This window comes from Anser anser (genome assembly GCF_964211835.1).
Source record: "Anser anser genome assembly, chromosome: 5".
NCBI classification, from domain to species: domain Eukaryota; kingdom Metazoa; phylum Chordata; class Aves; order Anseriformes; family Anatidae; genus Anser; species Anser anser.
The window spans coordinates 19,585,114-19,599,249 of record NC_139725.1 but is presented as its reverse complement, the minus strand read 5'-3'; the positions used below and the strand labels follow the sequence as shown (position 1 = coordinate 19,599,249).

Below are 14,136 nucleotides of genomic sequence, written 5' to 3'. Positions count from 1 at the left end.
AAAAATTCTCTGATCAATGTGGATTTCAGGGAACTCTTTATGAGCACTGCTGTAGAACTACGAATACTTGAAAAACAATTGGTGCTGACTTTGTTAGGGTATTGGAATTTATTGTTAAAATAAGTTGTTGTGTTTTTTTTTTCTTCTTCTCCCTCTTCCCTTCAGAGTTACTTAGTTGGATGGGAAGAGTTTTGGAAAAATAGATGGCTGATGGCTTATATCCTGACATTAATTGTTTCCTTTAGTGACTGGGTTGTATCACTGAGTTATTTCTGCACAGAGGTAAGAACTGCTTGCTGCTTTCTGCAGAAACCATAAGCAACATAGCTGTGGGGAGAGGCAGAGGAGGAGAAGCTGCCGAGGGATACTCATCAGGGCATGTGTGACCCCTGGGAACTGTTGACCAGGATGCGACCTAGTAACAAAGAGGTTGTGCTAAAATGTTGAAAGAATGTATTACTTAAGCCTGTACACATTTTTCTTCAAGTTAGCTAGATGTTTATATCCTTTTCATTTATTCAAACGAAATAAGTATAATATGGCAGAAATAAGTTAACTGTCTAGGCTAAAGATTGTGCATATGTTGGAAATGAGTCTTAAGAAGATGTGATTCTAAAATCTTTAGACATGGTAGTGGACAAGTAGCTTGAACAGCAGGTTACAATATGAAGGGGTGGATTTTTGCTATTATATGTGGTGCTAAGAAGACTGATGCTAAAACAGAAGATGCTGAAATAGCAGGCAAGTCAGAAATAACAGAAATAACTTGAAGGCTGGGAAGTGTCTTGAATGCCCAAATCAAATAGATTACTTGCTTCAGGTTATGTTAAGGAAAATCAGGACAATCACCTATGTGAGTTTTGTCAGAGGCAGGAAAGGCTGTGTAATAAACAGACCCTGTAATAAAAAGAAAAAAAAAAAGGAAAGGAAAAAGAAAACTGAAATCATTTGCTTTCAAAATGTGTATATTTCTATTGAAAATAGCTTGCTCTTGATACCCACTCTTGAAGTGGACCTTGGAAAAAAATAGGAAAATGCTATCTCTCGACCTTCTTGTTATGTAATGTTAAATTGTTTATAATTAATGGTCTGGTGAGGCTACTGAACTTTCAGTGTGTATTTTTAAAGCAATCTATCATTCTTTCAACTTGAGATTTATAAAGTCTCCTTTGTGCCTTTTTTAACATCAGCGGGACAGATTCAGCTTCTGAGCACAGCCTTTTTATGTTACACTGTTGATTTTTGTTGATGTGTATCATTTTTTTGACAAGCCTACATTAGAAATGTTTGTGGTACTAGTCTTATGGGAACTCAAAATCTGATCCATTGTTTTGTTTTTGCAGACTGTGAGAATAAGAAGAATTCTTCGTCCTTTCTTTCTCCTTCAGAATTCTTCAATGATGAAGAAAACATTAAAAAGTATCAACAGCACATTGCCTGAAATGGCAAGGTAGGTGATAGCATAGAAAACATTCTTGCACAGCAAGCATGTTGTTACTGCTGGTATTCTGGGGTGTGACATAAGCAGCTTTCTTCTTGAGGCCCTAGCAAAGTGGTTGGTGAGATCGGGTAGTGATGGATGGAAAGTTGTGGTAACTTCTTGGCCCCTTTAGTCTGTAAAATTTCTCTAGAATGCATGTGATGTGACTCTGTGCGTGACATGTAAGGTCATGAGTGGAGTTTTTTAATTCTGTGTATGTTGTGTACAGCCCTTTTGTAAGAGTTATGGGTACTTGCCTCCCAGTCATGAGTGCCCCACAACAAGATACTTTCTATACTTTTTTTTAGAGCGCTTACTTCAGGTTTTTAATTTCTAAATGGTTTTAGCAAAATATGCGTTAGATCTTATCATTAGAAATGTTGAACTGGAAATGCCATTGGTGAAATGGCAACCAGACAGCATGATGCTTCTTGAGAGAGCTCTTCCTGTTCGCATAGGTTGTGTTACATACAGCTTACAGATCTTGCTGTCCTTGCCTGTTACTTCTCACCCAGGGCATCCTGGAAAGTCAAAGGCCTATGCAAACCAAGGAGTTATATTTATATCCTCTGATCAAAATATGGTTCTAACTTTAGAAAAAAAAAAAAAAGAGATGTTAAACTCTTATTGACCTCACAACTGTTCAATCTAATGCTGTTGTGTCCTGCAGAAGTGTGATTCTTCTGAATCAAAGCTTAGATGATCTGTTATCTCCATGTAGTTTCTTAAAAATATCCTTGTCTTTTTATGTGGCATTTTTTACATTTTTAAGAAGAGATGTTAATAATAAAAATGATATTAATGCCTATGATGTGTTCTTTCCAATAGCGTTGTTCTACTACTAGCTGTTCATCTGTCTCTCTTTACCATGTTTGCCATGCTGCTGTTTGCTCGAACAAAGGTAACCAATTATATTTGTGCGTTGATAGATTTCTGCTTTTTTTCTTACTCATGTTGCTGCATGTCTAGTTTTCTAATCAAACTGGTGAAACTTGTTTCCCCAGGAAAGGTCAATTTACCTCATCAGACTCACTAGGATGAGTTTAAAGTCTGTTTAGAGAGATACAAGGTCTTAATAGTATCCTTGTGTAGTTCTGCTTATGCAAGTGTGCATTAGAAGGCTCTTAGTATAGTGTTAAAATCTCATCATCTTTAGTTAAGATTTTATTTCTCCAGACTTCCCTTTGCTTCTGAAGTGATAACACACTTTACAACTCCACAACTGCAACTTTGCACTTTAGCATATTATTTTATTAGTCTAGCTCTGCTGCTCAGAGCAAGGTTAGGTGGTTCCATACTAAAATGTGGTTGACATCTTTATTTTTTTATGGTCCCACATATTATTGGTATTGATGCTGTTACCACAGGTGAGAAGTTTCAAGTCTGTTTATACAAGCAGCTTCTTACTACAATTCTCCAATTTGGTCCTTTGAGTTACTTTTTCTGCTTTTGTTGAAAGTGCCTATGCTGTTTTGTGTCCAAAGCCGTTAATCTTGGTGCTTTTTTGTTTGTATGATCACTCACTTTTTTTTTTTTCTTTCCCTATCTAGCTTTTTGCTAAGTTTACTTTCTTCCATGTTTTCATATCTTATCTACAGTACTGGTATCCCTGGTATTGCCTTGGTAGGTTTTTGCCTGTATTTCTCTGATGTTTTGGCTTCTGATCTTTGTTTCTTCCTTTGTCTTTTTTCTCTTCCTGCTTCCCAAAAGCAGATTTGAAATTTTGTGGTTAAAATCACTTTTGTGTGTCAATGCTCTTGGTATGTTCTTTCTCCTAACCTTCCTGTATCTTAATGTATCATACTCAGGTTTCATGTTCCCAATTTTTTAGGGCCTTCCATAAATGTATTTGTATGATCACTAAGACTTGTGCACTTCTTTCAGTAATCTTAGTCCTTTCCTTAATCAGTCTAGCACCTTCATTCCTGCTGCAATTTGCACTTCAGCCTGCCTCTAGTCTTCCTTATGGTCAGGAAATTCTTTAAATTCTTGTTATAGAATATCTGGAATTACAAGCGGAGCTCTATTTTTCCCTTTTTTTTTTTTTTGTTGCATTCAGTATCTTTGTATTATCTTTCTATGTCACATCTAATTTCCATTATAAGCTTTCCCAGCAGATGGAAATGTATTTAATATACCCGTATCAGTCAATTTTATACATTTAGGTGAAAAATAACTTAGGGATCTGTTTTTTTTTTTCTTTTTTGATTTTTCTAGCTTGATACCCATACAAATTAATTGTATCTAACAAGGCAAAATACTCAAAGGATGTTCTAGAAATACATTCAGTAATGAAATTAATGCCTCTAGATTTCTGTGTTGTTTTGCATATTTCTTATAGTGGTACAGTTTGCCAGTCTTCTCAGCAGATTTTATGTCTGTTTACTCTGTACTACAGGATTCATGTTTGCATTGTTTGTACTCTGCATATTTTTTTTAGCTGTCAGTACTTGTTGGGAAAAAAATATGTGTATTATCCAGGGTCTGCCTCCCAGTGTGTTTTTGATGAAAATCCCTGATGCTGTCAGGGCTTCAGCAGATCAGCTGTTGTTTTCCACTGAGCCTCAAAATACTTCTGAAGACTGTAGTCACCAGAGTAATTGCAAATATTTTTTTGGGTGCTGTAGCACTGATCTTGTTGGTTTTTTTTCCAAGATGTTTAAGCTCTGTGTGACGTTTTCACTGATACCATACATAGCATTTTGAATCTTCTCCTAATCTTTTTTCAAGATAGATCAGTTATGTTTTCTGTATGCCTAATAACTCCTGTAATGTGTACTAATTCTGGTAATTGTGTATCGTTTTATGTTGTGTGCTGTTAGTTGTGTACATCTTTTATTTCCTGTAAAATAAGAGAAGATAGGGTGAGGGCTGTCCTTGCACTTGTACTTTAAGTACATCTTCACATACTTTATTGAAGAGGAACCTAAAACTGTGTTCTGTGCAGACCTCGAGCTTACTGTAATCAAACACAATCTGCCACGAATGTAAAGGAATGACTGGAGAAAGGTTTACCCTTACTTTCCGATTAGTGCTAGTAACTTTGTGCAAACAACTAATTTGGAGAATGTTAAAAGTTTTCCATTCAGAATTCAAAGGGAAAGTGGGAGAGACATTTCACGTTTAGTGAGTATGCTAGGAGCTGCAGGTGCTTGAGCATAGCTTGAGCTAGACAAGAGTCTTCTGTAACACAGACGTTAAGGCAGTTCTTCATAACTGAGGAGGCCATGGAGTCACCTGGGTGTTGCTGTCCCTGTTTTGTTTCTATCCTTTCTTATAGACAGGGTTTGTTTCAGTATTGTATCCTCAAATTATGTTATACTTCTGGACACGTCCTGCAGCGTAAAAACAGGAGTCATTTGTTCTCTGTCTATGCTGGGGTACAGCATTGTGTAGCTGGAATAAAAAGCAAGCAGTTTCTAATCTATGTGCAATTCTTATGTGAACTGAGATTGAGTATGGCATTAGTCTGTGTGATTATTTTTTGGGGGGCAGGGAGGGGTTGGAGGTTAAGGGGTGTCATGTTTAGGGAGTCCTAGCTCCAATACCTCCCAGTATTTCTTTCAGGCTAAAATACGATGCTTTATCTATCAGTCAAAGGTGGCTTTATATTCCTGTACTGCCTTCTTGTGACACTATTGTCCTTCCTGTGTCTGAGATGTTAGATGTGACCTCTGTATTGACCCTCCTGTGTCTGTTTCAGCTTGCTGTTTTTCCTTATGCTTTTTATTTACTGTTAATAAGTGAAGTGATTGCACTGTATTCCTACACATTGTCCTAGTTTTTATGCTTGCCTTACGTTTTTTTCACATGGTAGATTTGACTGTGTGCATAATAAATTGATTAGTGAGTGCATATCTGTATTTTTCTTTTCTTGGTAAGACAGTTTTGGTGTGATTCTTCATGTTTCTCTGGTAACAATGAGCATCTCTTTGACTAGGATGGCCAGCAGGATAAGGAATGGGTGGGGTATTTTCGGAATTTGCCCGATTCACTGACATCACTGCTGGTCTTGCTAACTACAGCAAATAATCCTGATGGTAAGCAATCTGTTTTGGAAATAATTCTTGTCTGTATTTTCAGTGAATCATAGCGCATCTTCAGGCTGCTGTAACTGTTCTTTCAGCAGATAGTTCTTAGTACACCCAGAGGAAGGTCCTGTAAGATTTTTTGTGCCTTTAGTAGCAGGATTTTTGTATTTCCCGTGGTGTAATTTATATGTATCTATATGCAGCTCTAAAGTCGAGCAATATAAGAGCTTTTACCATTTACCAAAAATTTGAGATGTCTCTGTTTTATTTCTCTCAAGCATAAAATTCATATATATTTTTTGTTAAATCTGATGCAGTAATGATTCCAGCGTATTCTAAGAACCGAGCTTATTCAATCTTCTTCATACTCTTCACTGTATTAGGTAAGTCGCTGCGTGTCTTTGTTAATTTAAATGCACTGTAACTTTGATACTTGTGCATACCAGCTAAAAAGTGTTTTGTTTTTTTCTAGAAGTTTTATCACAAAGTTGTTTTTTTTTGTTGTTCTGTTTTTTATTTTCCTTTCTTCCAGTTACAATGTAGTGTCCTGCAAGATGAATTTCAGGGAAGGCACTTATAAAATGGTTTGGTTTTTCAGTAACATATATATGAGAACAAATACGTGACTTTGTATTTAATGTTAAACTTTATTTTTAGAAAATGAATTGAAGAAAATATTCTTTTGAATTCAGGCCTATGATTTATTATGTATGTTGAAACTTCAGTGCTTACGTGATATGCACTGAAATTTCTTCATTCTTAACGTGGAAAATTTTGTTAAGCTTGTGAGTCTTACATTTATTAATGTGTTTGAAAAATAATAGCTACTTCTGGTTTATGGAGTGTGCTTGAAATGTATCTTTTTGGTGGCTATCCAAGGCTTGTTTGTAGTTGTTTTAGGGGAGAGAAACATTTATATACTGTGCTGTACTTTGTAAAATGTGGAAATGCTTAGGTTTAAATAGTCAGAGACCTAAAATCAGAGAAACGCAATACATCTTGAGAAGCAGAAATGTATTCCAATAAATCTCACTGATTTTTTTCCTTCAATAGGGAACTTATTTCTGATGAACTTGCTTACAGCAATAATATATAACCAGTTTCGAGGATACCTTCTGGTGAGTAAAACATTCCCCACTTCTGTGTTCTCTCACAACCTTAGCACTGTGAAATCCTGAGTATTTATAGTTTTAACTGTGTATGAAGTCAGTATGCCAATCCGGGTTGTAGATACATTTTTAACATACTAAAGGCTCTTTAAATGCATGTGTTTTTACCTGTACGTGCTGTTGTAGCTTGATCATTCTATGAGTAAATCACCTATTAGTATACTTCTGTGTGTGTGCTGTAGATGTGCAACTTCAACTATCACAGGAAGAAAAACCAACAATTAGAAAACTGAATGAGGACAATTAACAAGTAACTTAAACTTGTTCTCTATGTAGAAAACCTGCAGTACTATTTTAATAGCTATTGTTGTAATTCCTATCACTTAATTTCTTTAAGTAGGACAGGATGAGAAGCCTTCAATAAAAACAAATCGCTGATTAAAACACGCCTGCATTTGGTATTTTTACTTCATCCTTACTGCGGGTGGATGTGAAGTTAGAATGGCTGGGGCAGTCTCTTGCTTCTCGGAGGTGGATTCGAGTGTGGAGATTGACTTGTACCAGAAGCAGCTGCCGGTAGGCTGTGTGTAGATACCTGGCCTTTTGAACTAAGGTGTCAGAGGCAACTGGATATGCACCTAATCTGTTCCTTGTATGTCTGTACAAACCTTAATTTTACTGGGGTACCTGATGTAAGTTGAAATGGTTTTCAAACCACTGCATTACTGTAAGACTTGGATTCTCTGGAGATGTTTACGCAGTAGAAGACAAGGAACTGCTAGCCTTTGTTGCTTAATCTTCCTTCCTTTCTTTTTGTGTTATGAGCTAAAAACAAATTGCTTTCTGGTGTAGTAGTTATTCGTGTTGGTACTCGGCTTACACTCCATGTGATGCCAGAGTCATCAGTGCAGTACTTCACGGTGCTTCTGGAAGATGCCTGATCATACGCAGTGCTTCCCTTTTTGTTTAATAGGAATGTGGTGTGTGGTGTAATGACCTTTTTTTGACCCACGTATCTATATCAGAGAAGTAAAAGGTGACTAAGTAAATGTAGTTGTGCAAAGAACATGAAATCTGTGGTGGTGATTAAACTCGATGCTAGAAGTTTATTTTTTTCTCCTGTATTAACAAGCTGTGTAGTTTGCTTTGCTGCATTATGAGCACCAGTTTAGTCTCCAGCCGGCAGTGTAGTCTGGATTTCCATAGCAGGAAAGGTGTAAGCTGTTTTGTTTTCTGTATGAGATAGAGTAGCTATACAGTCTGGGAGGAATTGTAATGAGCCAAGGCAAGAGTATTTTAGAAAGCAGGGACAACATAAATCAAATCAAAGTTGATTTCTGCTACTTCCAATAAAATGTTCTTGCTCCAGGAGGATGAATTCTGTGGATTTCCTAGTGCTGTTTGAAAGAGATGTAGCTGACTGGAGAGGTGGGTAAGGAAAAGGCTTCATGGGTGCAGCGGGAGATCTCCAGAACTGAGTTTGTGACCAGCAATGAGTATAAAACATGCAAGGTGCACCACAGTTACTTAGCAGTTAATACACACAGTAGATTAATACAATTAACACAATGCTAGGCTAACTATTAGTATGCTTATCACACTGATGGCACGTGACTGAATTTTTGGTCAGGCAGTCATCAGTCAAATAGGGAGCGCTCAGGCTCTGCTCCTCAACAGGCTAAGTCTAGATCTTGCTGAGGTACCATCTTCTGTGTTGGTTTTTATTGTTGTTGGTTTTTGTTTGTTTGTTTTTTCTTTGGCTTTATAATTTTCAAGGTGATTTTTTTTTCTCTCAGGTCTTTGGTTACTATTAGTACTTCAGCAGTTTCACTACCTCCATTTTTGTTTTTGTTGTTGTTTTGGTTTTTACTTTCCTGCTGCATATTTCATATAACTTCACAGCCCAACAGCAATATTTTTGGTAAACCTGACTCAAGGTAGTGGCTGTGCTACACAAAAGCACTGGTCTGACAGCTAAACTGCTGGACTGTAGCTTAAGGGTAGAATGAACAGCAGTTCCCTGTTACGTGGAATCCACCTTGTCTTTTCTCACGCCTGCTGTTTCCTGTAGGTTTGGTGGGGGGAAACCACCAAACCACCTTGGCTTTGTGTGTGATTCCGTGTAAGTCATTTACAAACAGACCTATAGTACTTTCCTTCCCTCAGAGGCACAAGGAGTGGAGCTGAGGGCTTGAGGGAAAAGTGAAATAGTAGTTGCTCTAGGTAAAGGTCCAGAGAGAAGGTGAAGTTTGTTGCGTAGTAAGTCATAAACAATGTTACACAGAAGGAATGACCTTCACCCCACTGTGGGAGAGGCATATTTATATGTAATGTGTGCAAAGAATTTTTGTATTTCTCTGTTTTCCTGCTCTACCTGTTTCTTCCCTTTTTTCTCCATTTTCTTCTTTCCCATGGGAGAACATGTCATAATCTGACTCCCCCAAAACTAGTTAGTAGAGATTTTGAAGGTGATTGCAATGAAGAATCGAAGCACAAAAAAACGTGGATCTGACTTCCTTCTCTTTGGTAGGCTGTCCAACAGTGGCATGAATTTCTGTGAATACTTGAGCTCTACAGTTGCCATTGTCTTCAGAATAAGCAAGTGCCTGTGCAGGCAAGAATTAAAAATAAACCATGACCTGGATGTTTACTTGAACTCTAGAGATTTGTCTGCTTGGTTCCTTCCTTCTCTTTCACAGAGCTCTTGTAAGGAGTGAGAGCTAGAAGGTCTCTTCTGGTCTCTAGTCACGATTTGGGTGGGGATGTCTGTGTGTGCCAGAGGATCGGTATATTATCTGACCACGGGATGTAGAACTGCTAGGGGTGCTGGGTATTCCTGCTGGTCCCCAAGTCCTGCTGATAGGCATGGGCTTTACTGATTTCAGCCTTTGACTCTTAGCAGTATTTCCTTCAAACCGTGGGAGTACCTGTCTGGTTGCACCTGGTATCTGAACAACTAAATATAGTGGCTAATGATGGGGACTTTGTCAGGAGAAGACAGCAAGCAGTTTTTTGACTTCCTGGAAGCAATTTTATTTGAACAGATACGGACTTTTCTGAAGCTTGCCGTGGCTTTTAAGGACTCTTAAGGACTAGGCAAATAGTTTACAGGTCACATTTATATTATCTAATTGGTTTTCCTTTAAACCAGTGTAAGTAAATTGTCTCCTTTTGTGGTGTGTTTACTGTACAGAAATCAGTTCAGTCCTCCCTCTTCAGGAGACGGCTAGGAATCCGGGCTGCATTTGAAGTGCTTTCTTCCCTGAAAGAAGGTCCTGCTAATGCAGAACAGTAAGTGGAGGTTACAGAAACTGTAGTTCACCTTGCAGAAAAAAGCAGGTTTCTGTGCCTCTTGTTTAGTATACTAACTGAGGATCCCTTTTTGAAGAAAATGACACTTTTGCTTACCTTTTAATTTTATTATTGAATCAAGTGAGTATTTATAACCTGTTGTCTGGGACTTTTTATGGGGTCTGTTTCCTTTTTATTTCTGTGTTTCCAAAAATAAATAAATAAAAAAAATAAAACAACCATGTGCCATCAAGATAGCTATCTGTTTCGGGGCCCATCCTCTAAGCACATCCTGTCTTCTTTCAAATAGGTCGTACGTCAGTGTTGGGGCCTTGCTTCAAGTGCTGCAGAAAGTTGAAATGGATTCTCGCTGCAAGCAAGCAATCATGAGGGTAGGAGTTTTAAATCTTTGGTGGCTAGGAAACATCTGATTGGACAGCTGTGGAAACTGAAATGCTTCTGATCTCAGAACTGATCTAGGAGCAGTAGCTTTCAGCTCAGCTGCTTGTATGCTGCTTTCTTTAGGCAAAGACCAACACACAAACAGACACTGAGCTGTGCCTCTGCTCATTATCTTAGAGACAGTTTTTGTTCCAATTATTTCACCTCAATATTGCTGCTACTTTGGTTACTGTAAAGAGGAAGGCATCCGCCTGTAGGTGGTGTAGGGTAATGAAGACTTTCTTCGTTTTACAAAGCCAACTTTTGTTTTACAAAGCCATAGTTGTCCGAGGACAGAGAAATTGTCTCTGACAGGAGATAGAAGTTGCAGGAGTTAACAGTATGGTATGAGGGTGTTATCCAAAAGTAATGTTGCTTTTTAAGAACAAAATTGCAGCAGGTTTTGGAAGTACATACGGTATGAACTTCTGCCAAGAGAAAGTGATAGTTAAGAGCTGATGGTAATAACGTGCCAGCAGCTGGTTGGCTCCAGTCTGAAGGTTGGAAGCGGAATGAGGAAGTGTATGTGTGTTGCTTCCCATTGTTGTCTGGGATAGGGGTTGTGTAAACAGAGTAGTCCGCAAATAAACACCATGCTCTCTACTTATGTCACGCTGTCCATTGCATTATTTAAGTATGCGAATCCAAGTTTTAGTTCTGGTTAGTGGTGTTTTTTTCTCTTTTGTTGCTGTGTGTACTGTAGTTGCAGTTAGCATTTAGCGTGCTAGGGAAGGGTCTTCATCACGTTACAATTTGTAAAATAATTACATCTTTCCAGGTGATCACTTCTGCAAAAAAGTGATAACTAACATACTTTCGTTCTTGGGATCTCTGCAGAACAGCAGTACTAGATGAGACTAAAACAGCAGTACTAGATGAGACTAAAAATCCAAGTATGTCATTAGAGCATGCTCCTTCTTAAGAAGCTTGTGATCCCAGAGAGGGAAAACAGAAAGGGTGAAACAAATCCCACAGTCATTTGGCAGGTTAGCATTAAAACAAAGGATATCGAAGCTCGCTCTAATACCTTGTGGTGCAGGTTGTATTACAGCTGTATTCCTAGGCTTTTGAGATAGTCTGAGAGGGCTCGTGTGTTCTGAAGATGCATCTAATGCAGGTGTTGATCTGACTTTCTCTTTCATGTTAAGTCACTCAAAATATGGTCCGGTGACCAGCTGTCTGCTGCCCAGTTCCAGAAGCTCTTTGAAGAACTAGACAAAGATGCCATTAAGCAAGTATGTACCTTACAATTATTTATTAAGTGCCAAAAGTGATCATGGTTTTGAACAAAAATAAGTGATAGTATTATGCTAAGCGTAGAATTAAATACATTTTACGGTTCCCTGAACACAGGGAATGATCAGGTGTCATTGATTTTAAGTTGTTGGTAGATTGCTCTTACAGTCACAAATGGCATTGCTTTGGGGAGCTTTTGCGGCATTAGTTTGGGATTGCCAGGTAGTGTTAAATATATGAAATGCCTGGTTGTTTTCACAGCATTTTTAACCTTCTTGGGCAGACAAAATAAGTGAGGGCTGTATTTGTTTTTGTTTAGTAGGAAGGTTAATTGTGATGGAATGAGGAAGAGGAGTTAAGCTTCCAGCATAGACTTTCTGAAGGAAGTGCTCTTGAGAAGCATGTATGTCTGTAGTAAATCCTTTTTTGATGAAATGCAAGGGATTTGTCATGTCATGACAGCCCTATACTAAAACAATGCATCTCCACCATATGTTAGTGTTCGCAGAGTAACAAATAGATTCAAAGACTTTTCTCCAGACTGTGAAAGAAGGATGAAATATAGACTTCAGCTGAAGTCCCTCTTCAGCTGAAGATGGTCAGAAAGAAGTCTTCTCCCCTTGGTGGGCAGGGAGATGGTGTGGGTGGAGAGATGAACTTTGTAAGGGTTAAGAAATGTTATTTTCTATATTTACATGGAACTAAGACTTTTGAATCTCTTAAGGGAGACAAATGTTGGGAGAGGTAGAAGAAATGTATACGTTAGTAGCCTGGTGGTTAGTTTACCTGCTTGAGGCACTGAAGAGGTTGGATTACCTTCCTTCTTTGCCTTGTATTGTCTTGTCTTGTGCCATAATCACCAACCCATTTGCAATTCAGAACAATCTCTTGCTGATAGCTAGAGCTTGAAAGCACCTTCCTATTTAAATGTAGTTAAAATTATCGTGTGCCTTGCAAAGTTTTGCTTTGAAAAAGTCTGTTTCTTAAATCAGATTTTTTTCCTGCATCATTATTAAAATGCTTACATTTTGCATATCAGAAAATCCTTTTGTGTTTGTCTTTTCAGCATCCTCCCAGTCCAGAGTACCAATCCCATTTTATGCAGAAAGTGCAGTTTGCCTTTGGCCATCCATACTTTGGCTACTTGGGGAATGTTGTAGCCCTTGCAAACATTGTTTCTATCTGCGTAAGTAAGATTTTTCTCTTTTTCCTGCTGAAAAATTCAGTTCTGTTTTTGTTCTTTTAGTCTCTATTGTGATAACCACTTTCTGCGGTAGGTATCTGTGTTTTGCATGCTTTAATTATGTAAAGTCTTAGGAGAGAATACTCTTGGTTAAGGATTATATTCTGGCCTGCAGTTAAGGAATATATTCTGAGCTGCTTAAAAAGATCTGTGTAAAGTATAAAGGAACATCCTGTTCTTGTGCTAAAAAATCTGCTTTGTGCAGCAGTAAGGCAGTGGATTCATAAAAGATTCCTTGTTTTTTAAGGTGGTTTTGGTGATGGATGCAGATAAGCAGCCTTCCGAAAGAGATGACTTCTTCTTGGGGGTAAGATGTGACAGTATTCCTATGGTTTTTGCTGTTCTCTGATGCATTTAATTCTAATAATTTTTATTATTTGGGGGTGGTGGTGAAGGCTATCAACTGCTTCTTCATCCTATACTATCTGCTGGAAATGTTGCTGAAAATCTTGGCGATGGGCTTGAAAAGATACTTATCGTACCCGAGCAATAGGTTTGATGGACTTCTGACTGCAATTTTGCTGGTAAGATATTTTTTTTTGGTTGGTTGATTGTTTTTGTTTTCAACTTCTGTATTCCTGGATTTGGTGTCTAAGATGATGAGGAGGTGCAAGAGCTAGTAGAATTGTTCTTTATTCAGCACTGTTTAATGTGCTGAGTTAAACAGCTTGAGCCAGTATTGTGGTTTTCATTGGCATTAAGGTTTTGGTAGTGAGTGGTGCTCTTCGTGTCCCTTTTTTGGAGGTAGGTTTTTTGAAATTGATGGAAAAGTTAAGATTTCTTGTTAATTATCCTTTTTAATGTTATATGGAAACATTCAGCTCTTAGAGTTATCACATGAGGAACTCTGTTATGTAGCTAAACATAACTTTTCAATAAAAAAAGTGGCAGAAGGTTATTACTGTTTGGTAAAGGCCTGAAACCTTTGACGAGGTCAAATTCACTGTTAGTGTAATTCATTCAATATCCTTGTATGTATCAACACTGGATTACTTTGGGGGAATTTCTAGTCAAAAATATGTCAATTTCAGAGCTTAAAACTGTGTCAAATTAGTGTCTTAAAGCTCTCAAAAATGTTTCCTGTCAAGAAATGTAATTTTTAAAACTTAGAATTACAAAGTTAAACAGTTTTGACTTTTCTTCCCTCCTCCTATCTAAAGGTCTTGGAGATTGCGACTTTTGCAGAGTATGGATTTCCTCATCCTGGTTGGTATGTAATCTCCTTGAACTGTTGCAATTTCTTGGGAGTTTAGGGTGGGTCAGGGGAATGCACACACACATTCATGCACACTTATGGTGTAATTG

The 14,136-nt window shown here is 37.9% G+C and overlaps 1 protein-coding gene across 2 annotated transcripts in view; it reads left to right on the top strand.

The window, feature by feature from the left end:
• TPCN2 (two pore segment channel 2) overlaps positions 1-14,136 on the top strand; it is a 31,522-nt gene that overhangs the window by 5,151 nt on the left and 12,235 nt on the right. For both annotated transcript variants that reach the window (XR_014585132.1, XM_083838474.1), the window contains exons 5-17: positions 166-282; positions 1,344-1,450; positions 2,309-2,381; positions 5,421-5,520; positions 5,829-5,894; positions 6,565-6,629; positions 9,814-9,911; positions 10,222-10,303; positions 11,501-11,587; positions 12,655-12,774; positions 13,079-13,138; positions 13,227-13,355; positions 13,992-14,041. Coding sequence is in view for 1 of the 2 variants with exons in the window: in XM_083838474.1 (XP_083694600.1) it covers positions 166-282; positions 1,344-1,450; positions 2,309-2,381; positions 5,421-5,520; positions 5,829-5,894; positions 6,565-6,629; positions 9,814-9,911; positions 10,222-10,303; positions 11,501-11,587; positions 12,655-12,774; positions 13,079-13,138; positions 13,227-13,355; positions 13,992-14,041 (1,154 nt within the window). In the remaining variant the exon portion in view is untranslated. The remainder of the gene's footprint in view (positions 1-165; positions 283-1,343; positions 1,451-2,308; positions 2,382-5,420; positions 5,521-5,828; positions 5,895-6,564; positions 6,630-9,813; positions 9,912-10,221; positions 10,304-11,500; positions 11,588-12,654; positions 12,775-13,078; positions 13,139-13,226; positions 13,356-13,991; positions 14,042-14,136) is intronic.